Source organism: Numida meleagris, chromosome 3, assembly GCF_002078875.1.
Source record: "Numida meleagris isolate 19003 breed g44 Domestic line chromosome 3, NumMel1.0, whole genome shotgun sequence".
Taxonomy (NCBI): domain Eukaryota; kingdom Metazoa; phylum Chordata; class Aves; order Galliformes; family Numididae; genus Numida; species Numida meleagris.
Window position 1 is genome coordinate 40,521,778 of NC_034411.1, and position 13,770 is coordinate 40,535,547.

At 42.3% G+C, this 13,770-nt stretch overlaps 1 protein-coding gene across 2 annotated transcripts in view; it reads right to left on the bottom strand.

Moving 5' to 3' along the window:
• The window catches only part of PGBD5 (piggyBac transposable element derived 5), a 69,079-nt gene that overhangs the window by 9,681 nt on the left and 45,628 nt on the right, over positions 1 to 13,770 (bottom strand). For both annotated transcript variants that reach the window (XM_021391911.1, XM_021391910.1), the window contains exons 4-5: positions 8,337 to 8,517; positions 639 to 836 (exon numbers count right to left, since the gene is read on the bottom strand). In XM_021391911.1, the coding sequence (XP_021247586.1) occupies positions 639 to 836; positions 8,337 to 8,517 (379 nt within the window). The remainder of the gene's footprint in view (positions 1 to 638; positions 837 to 8,336; positions 8,518 to 13,770) is intronic.

The window sequence follows — 13,770 nt, forward strand, 5'->3', positions numbered from 1 at the left end:
CTCACTGCATAGCTGGCAGCAGAGATGGTGGTGGGGCTCAGAACGTGAGCATGTGTGCTGCCTGTGAGGTGACTGCTAGAATCAATTTAACATAAGAGGAAGCCCTAATTTACTTCTAGCAAAAAGACATTTGTTTGTGACTGTGTTTTTACTGGATAAATTAATTGTAGACCTACTCTGAGTTCTAGGTACATCATGTCGTTTATTAATTTTTCTGCAGCAGCAATCCTACAAGATGTTTTGCAAATGTGACTAGTATAGCATCATACACCAACACTCCCCTTCTCTGACCACCAGCAGAGATATTATCTTTACACCTAAAAGGATGCGGTCTTTCCCAGTTCAGGCAAAGTATGCTGCATTAACAATAGGCTTTTAACCTTTGCATAGGAAAGTATAATAGCTGTAAGAAGACACAAAAGGGAAGTCATCGCTACTGCAGTCATTTATCTAGGATATTATGATCAAGCTTATAATAGGTTAAATTATATATATATATAATATTATTGTATTTATATAATTTATATTATATTATTATATTATATATATTATGATCAAGCTTATGATCAGGCTTATAATCAAATTCCATGACTCGTCACTTAAAGCATGTGCACATGAGCAGCAGGAATACTGCTTACCTTGTTGAACCGGTGAATAGGCGTTAGTCAGAAAACGGAAGTGCCCTTTGTTGTACCAGCAGATCAAGGACATGTTTCCCTTCATTCTTATTCTGTACTGTCCTCTGGACTGGGGAGTGTCAGGGTTGTTCAGCATGGATGGAGGTAGGCCTGTGCAGTCACTCTTCCTGGCGCTCAGCAACCCACAGCAGTAAATCTCTGCATGTGAAAAAAACACTCCCTATCAGCGAATCATTGCATGGACCCAAGAAGCAGGAGCAGTGGAGCAAGTCCAACTGACCTGACTAGAAAACATCTTGCCCTACAAAGTTGTAGTCCAACAAATACATCAGCCAACTGGCCTTTGCCCGCAGCACCTAACATTTGTGTCCATTCTGAATGGCTCTGGAAACTGAGACAAGTGCAGAAAGCCTGCTCGTAAGATGAAATGTATTGACATCTCCTTCACAGACACAGTGCAGTGACAAGAAGAACGCAGGGTGTCTTCTCAACAACGACATCTATAACTCACATAATATTCTTCACAACATGTTTTAAATTGGACTGAAAAATATAAGCAGTGATATGTATTATGGAGCAAATCAGAATTTACAATCCAAGAGAGTCTTTGATGTTTAACTGAGAGAATAAATTGTGGAGGGAGCAAGGAGAGAAAGAAAGCTGTAACATCTTAGCTGTTAACTGAAATAAATTCTCCTACATTGCTCCTATTATGCTTTTCATAATATACGCAGTGGACAAACTCTGGTTTAATCTGCTGCTTCACTGTGCCATCCAGTTCTTGTTCTTTATCTTGGCATTTCTTGCACCAGCATAATCTGGCTTGTTAAAGAAATCATGGATAAGCAATTAAGAACTACTGATACCATGGGTCAATTAAAAAAAAAAAAAGCATGTTCTGAATGATGGAGAAGATGGAAACACAAAGTTCCATGAGAGCAGATTTTAGGGAAAGGAGATAAAAACCCTGTGGTAGGTTTTCTTTGGTTGGTTGTCTGGTTCCCACCAAGCCATACTCTCACTCTCCTCCTCAGCAGGAGAGGGAGAGAACATACAATGGACAAGCTCATGAGTTGAGATAAGCACAGGTAGGACCAGTTACTGTCACAGGTAAAAAAGACTTGGCCTGGGCAAGATTAATTTGACAATTAATAACAGAGTAGGATTGTGAGAAAACCCAAACTATAAGGTCCCCCCGTAGCCCTTATTCCCAGGCTTATCTTAGCTCCCAATTCTCCTCCTCCCCAGACAGCACATTCTGCTGCTCACAGCTGCTTGGACTTCTCATATGTGAAAGAGGCAATGAATAACATCCAGTGCCACAAAGTACATCTCAGTGCAGCCAGGTAGGAACAGACAAGATTTTGAAACTACATTAATAATGAAAACGCTTGAACTTCTCACTAGATCATGAAATAATAATGGTCTGCTTTCAAGGAGAAGGAGATCTTCTCAAGCAAGTTAATTAAACTCAAGGAAATCTTGGATGGAAATTTCCTCAGTGTCCCTAGGCTTTACTTTAACCCACCTGTGTGAAGAAAATGGATGGGCATGGAAGCAAGTGACATCTGTGTACATCATTCATATGGCAGCTGAGGTCTGTAATAGTCTAAAGCTAATATGTCAGCTAAGACTGTTTAATCATTTTTTTCATCATGCTTAGTTTTCCACAACGAATAATTGGATATCTTTCAAGGGGAAATGCCATGACAGATTACAGTTTCTGGATTCCAAAGAACACATTATCTGCGTTCCTGGGTTTCCTCTTACGTGACTTTTCTGCTTCTGTCTGTCTGTAATGATGCAAGTTCTTGAGGGCAGGTGCAGTCTTTGCCTTTGGTTCATGTAGTGCCTGGCATTCTGAGCGTACTCTCAGTAGATACGGTTCACAAATATTATGAGAATACTGATACAGTAATAGCTAATACTCAAGGATTCGTCTAGTTTTTGTGGGCACATCTATGAAATGTATTTTTTTCCATCAGAAATGCAAGATGCTCATGTCAGAAGAAGGTCAACCAACACAGCACTGGGGCTGCCTTATTCTGAAAGAGGAAGGCACTTGATCAGTTATTTCTAAGGAAAGAAATCAATCCTCAGAAATCTATAATTTTGCTCTACAAAAGACAAGAAAAGCCTGATGGCAACGGGCCTAGAATCAATACAGGAGGAACTGTGCCTGCTTTTTTTATTTTTTATTTTTTTATTTCTTATCTTGCTGTGAGGTACGCAAATACTGTAGAGGTTGTGTTCCCGCAAACATAGGTGTTAACATACTAAATTTTTAAAAAACTTTTTTCTAGCCAATAGTAAGACTTTCCTTCTCTAATAACACTGAGCCTGAGAAGTTTCCTGAACTGCCTAAGGTTTATGACTCACTGAAGGGTGATACTAACTCTCTCCAGGAGACTGCAGCAGTATAAAACTGAGCCAATAACTACATTATTGCGCCAGAGCTTCAAAATAGCAACAGACATCTCTGAAATCCCATAATAATTAATTGCAGCTTTCTCTTTAGCTCAGGCAGTAAGCCTGGAGAAAGCCTTCAGCAGATATTTCAGTCCTCACACAGAATAATGGGAACCATTTCCTCTCGCAGGAGCACACAGCATAACCTCCCTGCTACACAGCACAAAAGGGCACAACACTTCTGCAGATTTACTGGTGTCTCTCAACACAGATAACACCCTTAATCTAGAGAGTTTTTAAAAAACACCCAGTTACTATAGCAATAGAAGCAATAAAAATTAAGCCCACCTGGATCAATGAAGTTTTTTGCATGTAATTAAATCTAAATCACAACAGGTGTTTGCTGCATAAGCAGGAGACAAGGAGACAGGCTCTCCTCTGGTCTGAAACTGTAACTGTGTAGAAATGCGAAGACCTAAGCTAGCTTGGGCAGTGCCTAAAGCAACAAGAGGAAGTGTGGCAGAGTGACCCGGGTTCGCTCCTGGGGTCTCTAGGCCACAGAGAGCTTGTGTGGAAGCCTATTTCACCATATATTCCAATGGTGCAAACGGTACCATTTGCAAAGGTATCCAGGCTGAAGTCAGTTCAGGCAAAAGTACACACTTCTTTCAATCACATATCCTGCATGCAACACTGGGCCATGTTAGAGTCAGGACAAGCAGGCGGCCTGTTGCAACAATGAGATGTGAGCTTGCTTTCGTCCACGTACAGGATCCTGCAATGATTCTGTGAGCACCAGTCACCCAGGCTGGCCGCTCCTGCAGCTTGTGTCCAGCTGCTCTGCAGGACAGAGCCAGTTGCTCCTGCTGGTTTCAAAAGCACAGCAGGGATTTTTAGGGCTCATATCCTTAAGGGAAACATGGGGATTCAGGAGGTGCTGTCCTCGGTAGGGAACAACACTTTTGCTTTGAGGAGTGAAAAGGAATATGCACTGTGAATGACTGTCACAGCAAATAACAGCAGCTGTCTGCTCAAAGAACAGAGAATTTGGGGCATTTCAATGCAGGTTTCCAGTTCTATTCAGAGGCCAGAAAAAGAAATGTTTTGAATGTTCCTTGAAAAAGAAAATGAGTCTATTCAGGTTTTAGATTTTGAAATAGATCAAAGTTCCCAGCCCTATTTTCTGAAGTTTCCTCATCTCTTGGTATCTCCAAAGACCTTAGAATTACATTAATTGCTAGCCCTTTATATTACTAGACACATATTCTGTACCGCGGTACAGTGAAGGTGCTACATAGCAGGCGTTCTAAAAAGAACACCATGATTTTTGCAGTAATGCATGTGTGGCTTAGGAAAAGCTAACAATAGTTATAGTTCCACAAAAGTCTTCATAGGATCGTAGGACCTGACAGATTATAGGATAATTCAGGTTGGAAGGCAACTCAGGAGGCCTCCAGTCCAAAGCCCTGCTGAAAGCAGGGTCAGCTCTGAGGGCAGACAGGACTGCTTTATCTTGTCTGGGATTAAAACCTCCAAGGATGGAGGCTGCAACTCCTCTCCGGGTAGCCTACTTCACTGTCCTCAGAAAATCCTCATATCCAGTCTAAACTAATTCTTTTGCTCCAGCTTACATCTTTTGTCTCTCATCTTTTTGCGATGAACTACTGAAGAACTGGCTCCAATCTCTCGATAACCTCCTCAGGGTATGGGAAGGCTGCTTTTGGGTCCCTCCCAAAGCCTTCTCTTCTCTGAGCTGAGCAAGCACAGTTCCCTCCTCAGAGTGGAACATGTGGTCCAGCGTTCACCAGCTTGGTGGCACTCTGCTAAACTTACTCCAGCTTTTCAGATGTCTTTCCTTTATGAAGGGAGTGGGAGAATGCTGCCCAAAACTGTTGTAAGGGGTAATGATTACCTCTCTCGATCTACAGGCTAACACAGCCCAGGTCTTCCTGACTGTCATTGCTGCCAGGGCACACTGCTGACTCATGTTCAACTCACTGGCTAGCAAGGGCCCAAGTCCTTTTCAAGAATTTTGAGAGGAACTAATCTTTTTTGGTGGGTGTCTCTTTCTAGATTTTCCAGAATTCCCTTTAGTTCCCTTAAATGTCAATTTAGGTACCCCAAAGGTTTATAGTCCCTCAGCATTATATTATTTAAATCTTCCCCTATTTCTCTGTCAGGTTACCATTTCCCCTTTCCCCCAAAATAATGTAAAGGAATTGTTAAGATTAATCCCAATTTCCTTTTGTTTTCAGCTCTCAGTGGGATTTTTCTCTTTCTACCATTGATCCTAGCCCAGAAACTATTTTTTCTTGAACAAGAAAAGTAAATTTGAAAATTTAAGAATGGATCTTGAGCTGTCATGAGCACCTGAGTATAGATGCTGTGCTCTTCAACAGGCTCTCATGACACTTCATCAGTATGGCTCTGCTTGCAGTTAGCTGGCAAAGCCACATACCACAAATGCACTAAGATCACCGCTGATGGTGGCCATGTGATGCACTAAGGGAGTGCATCTCTCTGCTGAGTCCAGACCTCTCTGTCTGCTTCTCTCCAAATGTACAGCCAATGCAGCAGGATCCCAACAGGTGCTGGCAACACATTCCCTGTTTTGCAGTACAGTCAGCACTCAACTTCTCCTCCAGAACTCCTACTGACTCTACCACTGCTTGGTATCTGATCTCTCCTAGTGTATCACAGTCCTTTCACTTCAACAACTCTACCAAACCTGTGAGTGAGCACCTAGTATCCCACGGTAATAGCAAACAATCCCACATCCTTATTAAACAGACACACTATAATATTCTCATCATGACCTTTTTATAAAAAGTATAAGAAGTATATGCTTGCAGCCAGAAGGCCAACTGTATCCACGGCTGCATCAAAAGAGGGGGGACCAGAAGGGCGAGAGAGGGGATTGTCCACTTCTACTCTGCCCTTGTGAAGCCCCATTTGGAGTACTGTGTCCAGGCCTGGGGTCCCAAGCAGGGGAAGGATGCAGAGCTGTTTAGAGTGGGTCAAGAGGAGGGCCACAAAGATTATCAGAAGGCTGGAGCACTTCTCCTGTGAAGAAAGGTTAAGGGAGTTGGGCTTGTTTAGCTTGGAGAAGAGAAGGCTATGGGCAGACGTCACTGCAGCCTTCCAGTACTTGAAGGGAGCATACAAGCAGGAGGAGGATCAACTTTTTACATGATCTGATAGTGATAGGACAATGGGAGATGGCTTTAAACTAAAAGAGGGGAGATTTAGGTTAGATGTTAGGAAGAAATGTTTTACTCAGAGGGTGGTGAGGTGCTGGAACAGGTTGCCCAGAGAGGTTGCAAATGCCCTTTCTCTGGAGGCATTCAAGGCCAGGTTGGATGGGGCTCTGGGCAGCCTGATCCAATGGTTGGCAACCCTGCCCAAGGCAGGGGGTTGGAACTAGGTGATCTGCAAGGTCCCCTCCAACCTAAGCCATTCTATGATTCCATGATACAGAAATTCCAAGTTATTTTTCAGAGCCAGTAAGGGAAGTAATGGAGTGTACCAGATTAGAAACTTAATTTTGCAAGCAGCTGTCAAATATTGTAAATGTCTCAGGAAGCAATATAATAAATTATGAGTCAAACTGAAATCAATATAGTAATAGAATATTGGATCAGATAGTAAGTCCAAATTGTACGTGGTAAAAACATTATTACTGAATGTTCTACCCACTGGAAATTGTTAATTTGAATGATCTGCTCAGTGTAAAGCCTATGAGTAATTTACCTCTGTAAATACATAACATGCAACTGGTTTAGTAGCCACATAACTTTTCCACTGGGGTTATGGACTAATGGGGTCATGCCATACTGTCTTTGTCCTTTCCCAGCTGAGCACAGTGTGACTTTTTGTCTGTCACTCTTTGTTTAAACCTGACACATTTCATGTTCAAGGAGTATGTGGGATATCTGTATGTTTTCTGACCAGTCATGTTGCATTCTAGCTTTGGTAGTCTCAAAAATGTAATGGTTATAACTGGCTAAGGATGAAAATGGTCATTTTCTACAGAACAGAAGAGTAATTCCAATGCACCATAAATATGCTCAACTTTTTCCCATATGGCTGTTTGCAGCATTTGGGAAATCCACAACTTCCTTTGTGACAATACAATGGTATTCCACTGCACTCCATGAGCTTCCAGTTTAGTGAAAATAACTTAGGAGCTAAATTCTGCACCTGAAACAGCATCTGTGCAGTTTGAAGTACAGGACTGAGGACTCAACTACAGCACTGGTATAGCTGACTTTTGTTCTCATTTCAGATGAGAATCAAATTATTGTCTCAATCCCAAGTTTTTCCCCTTGCTTTGGAGCACACTGCATTACTGTAATGGTACAAGTGGGTTTAAGCTTCTGCAATGGAAAACATGCCAAAAGCAAAAGTCAGTCATCAGCCGTGTGTTGAAATGGGAAACAGCCCTGTAGCCTCCTACATGGTACGTCTTCAAGTGTTAGTGTTGCATGCACCATATTGACCCTGAAATGCTGTGCTGACTGAACAACTTGTTAAGAATTACACTGAGATGACCTATCTGATTGCCAGAGTGCAAGAGCCTATAGTTCAAGGGGAGTCATGAGTCTTTAGCATCTCTGAAAGCAAGGTAGCATGCAGCTATTTCACATAAGGTGAAGCGGTGCTTGACAGAAAGGATGTCTCGAGGTTACTCTCCGCACTAGCAAGATACTGGCTGGAAGAGCCACGATGGTGCAATGAAGGGCATTCTCCTGGCAAGTGCAGAGTTTATTATGCTTTCAAACTACCAACATTTCTGCCCAGGCTTATTTGTACCAGCAAAAAGCTGAACCATGCTAGAGCTTTTGCAAAAACATAAAACTATCATCCCAAGAAGTCACATCTAACTGATACTAAACCAGCAAGGACTTCTAAAGGTACATCTTTACAGATTGATCACATCCCCAGTCTTTTAGCAACAGGAACAGAAAAATCACAGGCAGACATGAAATGACTTGAAAAGTCTCCTAGGTCATACAGAAGATCAGACCTCACATTTCTAAGGCAAAGGCCAAAAGTCAGGGCTTTAAATACTCTCATTTTAGCTTGGAAGATTTAAAGAGCATAGATGCAACTTAAAAAGCGCTCTTCACAGTACCTTTCCATGAATGAGATCTCTTCCTAGAGATGACCAACTTATCCATACATGGAACTGAGATCCCACTGAAGCCTTTTGGGAGGTTCTTTTTAATTCAGCGGCAGGAGGCCCCTAGGTCTGTTATCATTAAACCCAGTGAGTCACTCAATACACACCTTGCTTCTCAAATTCTTCAAAGAGATTGAGGCTGGTAATGCTTGGGCCAGTGAAGATAATGTAGTTCTTCCCAGAAGCATTCTGACAAAGGCTTTTGGCCACCATACTGTGCAGTTGTGGTTTGTTCTTCAAAGCATCCAGCCCGTCAGCACCACTGCCTTCTTTGAGATGGACGTAAATCTTAAAGGAGAAACAGAGAGAAAAGACAAAAGATTATAATGAATCCAGAGGAAGCAGATGCAATGGCCAGTGTACCTGCTCAATGGGAGAAAATCTGAACATCAAGGCAGCAGATCCTGTTTATAAACTGCTAATATCTAAAGCACAGGTGTCCAGTCTTGGGGCTTACCTGAGCCACGCTGATTGAAGAGGAACTGTCTTAGGTCATGTATAACACATATAATTAATGTATACAAATAACAAAACTGTTCATTTTTTATATTTTTCATTAAAACATTAAAAAAATGGAAACAAAAACATAAAACTAGCAGGCTGGGCACGAATGATCTGAAGGCTCTTTTGAGGAGCTGTTACTTTAAAACTACCCAGTTTAGCTTTCATAGCTACCAATAAACATAGTGCCAGCTTAAGGGCTTCCTGAAGTTCTTGTCACTGTTGTGCAGTTGGAAGATGGTTTGCTTGGCAGGAAAAGAATCTCAAGTGATACAAAAGATTACGTGTTCTACTGAGCCTGCATAGGCTTACTGCTGCCAGCAAAAGGAGAGCACAGAAACTTCCGTTCCAAAAAAGTCCTCTACAAGATGACCAAAGGGAAATGGTCCATGAGCTTCCCTGCAGTAATGTTCTGATTTATTTGTTGGCAGCACTCACTTAGGCTGTAATACAAGTGTCTATGCACCCCCATAAATGAGAGGAGCCAGCAAGGTACATACTTAACCAGCCAGAACATCCTCATCAAACTCTCCAGGCGCAGCACTAACTCTGAGATCCTTTATTTAGATCAGGATTTGGAGACAACCCACCAAAACAGATTGAACCAGGAAGCAGAGTACAGTGCAATATGCTGCTTTTAATAATGAAATGCCTGGCTCATTTGCAGCAGGCTGCAGTAGCTTTAGCATGTGTCCTGCTGCTGTGCAACTCACACAGATACACATTTCAAGAGAGATGCCACCATCACCTGCAGGTGGACATACAGGTTAGAGAGCAGGAACATTTATTCCTCAGTAATGTGACTATAATTAACTGAACACAGCACAATTAGCATACTCACACCAACTGAAAGAGCACTGAAGTAAAGCTCTTCATTCCTATAAATGACCCCTGTAGAAGAGGAGACTTCTGCATTGCTATGTGATTTCTGCCTCTGCGTGACCCCTCCTTTGTACAGAAGCCTTTGATTTTATTTCACTGACCGTATTTCACAAGCATAACTTTCACCAAAGTTCAACATCTATCAAAATCAGCTAGGTGTCTGACCTTCATCTTCTTGTGAAATTCAGAAGTAACCTGCTGGAAAGAGGAATGAGAAGAAGCAGGCCCTATATTCAGTCATTCAAACAGCACTGTAACTCTAAGCTACTTTTGAAGATTTAAAACACACAGACAAATGCTCATTTTCTGAAAAAGCCGTGCAGGTACATCTTTGTGACTTCGGCTCTGAAACATTCATAGAATCATAGAATGGCTTGGGTTGGAAGGGACCCCAAGGATCATCAGGTTCCAACCTCTATGCCACAGGCAGGGCCGCCAACCTCCAGATCCAGTACTAGACCAGGCTGCCCAGGGCCCCATCCAGCCTGGTCTTGAACACCTCCAAGGATGGGGCATCCACAGCCTCTCTGGCAGCCTGTTCCAGCATCTCACCACTCTCTCTGTGAAGAACTTCCCCCTGAAATCTTTTTGGAATTCCAGATCTTTTTAGAAACTTAAGGAATTCCACAACTTCCCCTCTTCAAATCTTTAATTCCAGAATTCCAGAAAATTTCAGGAATTTCAGCTTCTTCCTGAAGCTGAAACTTTCTAAGTATTCATGAGTAGGGAAAAGGAACCGTGCCTTGTTTGTTGGAGTGATGTATTCAAAACAAGCTTTTGTTAAACTTGCTTGAGAACTCAGCCATCTACAATACACAGTGATGCTATCCTGCATATTTACCTTACCAACATACTCCTTCATAAAAAAGAAACTTCTTTACAGCGCTCAGAGAATAAAAATGCTTGTATGTTTGCAGTAGTGCTCTCAGTAATTTTTTATTATCTCAATCATCTTGAAGAGGAACAAAATTAAATTAAACAGCTTCTCCCTACTTCAGATGGTGGATCTCCCAGCACTGGCATTCCAGACACATTAATGTAATATTGCCTAGCTATTCATTCATCATGAAACAGACCCCAGAGGAGTGTGTTACGTATGAAACCTCTGAGAAACGATACATGATCTGTATTTTGAAGTAACTGATGTGCTAAAGAACACAGCTGGTGCCAGGATAAATACAAACTCATTCCAAAAATGTAAGGCATATCTTAAAAGAAAGTCTTAACTACACATTATTTATTTATAAATAAATACATATAAACCCTCTTTTTGATAGAAATAGTTCCTAGATGAAGACATGGGCGGAAATGTTCATAGACTCTTTGACCATCCTCGATTCACTTTTGAAATCTGTAAAATTTGTGTGTTCCCCAGTGCTAAGCTTAGGACTAGCTAATTACAATAAGTTATTTAGATTATTAAATAGGACTCAAAAGAGCAGCTGAACAGTGGAATGCATACAAAGGGCAGATTGTTCCAAATTTACAGCAAAGGTTGTGCATGATTATTGGCATCAAAATTAAGATTAGGTTAATAGTGTGCCAGCAGAGAAACTACATAACAAGCCCTTAAAAATCTACAGACAAGGAGGTGAAGAGGAGACAAAAGAAGTCGCAAATGGACTAGTTCTGACCTTGGGTTAGCAGTTGAGCTGAAAACAAAGGAGGCATCTCTAAGCCTAGGAAAATGCCCTGCACTTTCCCTGCCCTACTGCACTAAGTCTGAGCCACCCAAGAGACTCTGCAACTCCATGCTCTCCTTGTGTTCCCTGCAGAGGCCCCTGCCAAGGGATGAGACAGCCTGCTGGCACTGGTGGGTGCCCCAACTGGTCCCTCACCATGGGCTGGTTTGGGTCTGCAAGCAGCTTCTCTGAAGAGCATACCCTCACGCAGCTGTCCACTGAGGTCTTGCTATTTTCATAGCAGGATGGTACGTATTCCATATGTTTTGTTAGCAGAGCTAACACCTGGCACCCTCCCTTTGCGCTCCCCTCTGTCTCGAGGGTCTTTGTAATGGTCTCCTGGTGATTCTCCTTCCCTTTCACACTGTTCACCTCCCAGTGTCCTTTTCCCAAACATCCACATCTACTGCTGAACATTCCCTTCCCCTCCAGTGTTAAAATACATACTCCTTTTTTCTCCTTCAGCACTTCCTTGCATATGCAAGCACTGCCTTTGTTCCAGGCACATTTTTTCTTGTTTTGGAGAATCATCATTCAAAGCTTTGCCGTGTTCAGCTCCACTGGGAAGATGGGTGACAGCAGCATAACGTTGGAAGGCATTAAGGCTGCTGTGAAACTGTGGCTGGGTACAGACAACTGGCAAAGGCATAGCTTCAAATATCCTTCCAAGTATCTAGGATTCCATATGGCCTTTATTTTTCTTCTCATCCTCCCATCCAGCTTATTTCATTCTACCTCAAATCATAAGGACACTCACAACTGAAGCCTGCAGCATTCCCCCCACCTTCTGTAATTAATTACTTGTGTTATTTAACAGTTAGCAGTCTGCAGACAAAGCACAGAATTGCCAGATATTGACTGCAAGACCTTCACAGGCACAGTCAGAAGCTGCTGCCCCAAAAATGTTTGTTAAACCATGTATCAGAGCTGCTGATTTGCCCTGGGACAGCATTAGAGCTTTGTGACCTCTCATTGTGCTTTAACAGGAAAGCATCATCAGAAGTACAGGCTTGACAACTGCTGCTGGACAACAGATGGAGATGTTGGCAGTAACACTCTGCTTCTGCAGGGGAGAGTCAAAGCAATATTTCTCAAATGTCTGCAGAGATCACATTTACTGCGTAGCTTTTTCTAGTGGATAGTGATCAATTCGATCTACAACACCAAATGGGACGATTTCTACAGATGTGACATCATTTCTCTTAAGGGACAAATACAGGCTGAAGTTCTTCGTCCTGCAGTGCTGGAATAGGAGTTTTCTCTAGCTGTCCTTCAGTTCTCTTTATTGGAACAACTACACTTTAAGTTCTGCCACCTTTTTATCTAGGACAGCCATACTGCACCAGATACTTCTTAATCCAATGTGTCTTAATCCCGTGGGCACAATGCCAGCTCTGCCTTCTCACACCCTTTAACTCATCCCTCAAAACCTCCTCTCTTCTGCCTTCAGTCTCCATGCAGCATCCTGACAGTCCTAAAAGCCTGACAGTAAGAACAGATCTTCACAGCCGCTGGCTCATCTTCCCATCCACCACAACTGCTTCTGGATCACAGAGGCAAAGGTAGGTATCACTTAATATACTTCAATGACAGAGTGGCAGGGTATTGATAAAGACTGTGCTTGGCTCTTACAAAACAAGAAAAACACTGCAAACTGTTTTGGAAAGTCCATTTACCTACACAAAGGCAAACAGAGAAGACATCACATTTTTGAGCAGGAGATTCCACAAGTTGTCAGATGAGAGGCAAATCAATCACCTGTCATTCAGAAACATAAAATAAGTACGTTTGGCTACAGAAAAAGGTTGCTACAAAAAGCACTACCAGAGAATGGAAGATCTCAGAGCAGACATCCATGCTAAAAGCCAAAAAGGCTTTCCTTGCTTTGTGTTGGCAGTTTACTCTATGGAAAAGTCATGTGGAAGGTTCATAAGGCCTTGCTAGAAATAAGGTAAAAACTGATTGGTTAGACACAAAATCTTCTACTTGGCTGTACACTTGAAAGTGCCCTAGAAACTAAAATGTTGGGTATTCTGTTAATATTCATTGCTCAGATAGCAGATTGAAAGCACTTGTGAATAGCACATCCCAAATACTTCGCATTCATATATAACTAAAGCATCCCAGGGTACAATTCTCAAATCATCCTCTTTCCCTTGGTCCTGCTCATGCACGTCTTGAATTCCAGGCATATGTCTGGCTAATCATAGAATGGCTCGGGTTGGAAGGGACCTCAAGGATCATCAAGTTCCAACCCTCCTGCCACAGGCAGGGTTGCCAGCCGCTAGATCGAGCACTACATCAGATTGTCTAGGGCCCCGTCCAAAATGACCTAATAACCCTTTGCTCTGATCATTTCAGCATTCTACCATCTCCCTCTGGCTTACAGCATCAAATAGCAGAGGACCAGGAAAATGGACACAGGCCTTTCTCGTTTAGAACTACCCACTGAGTTCTTCCTACATCAGTATTCTGA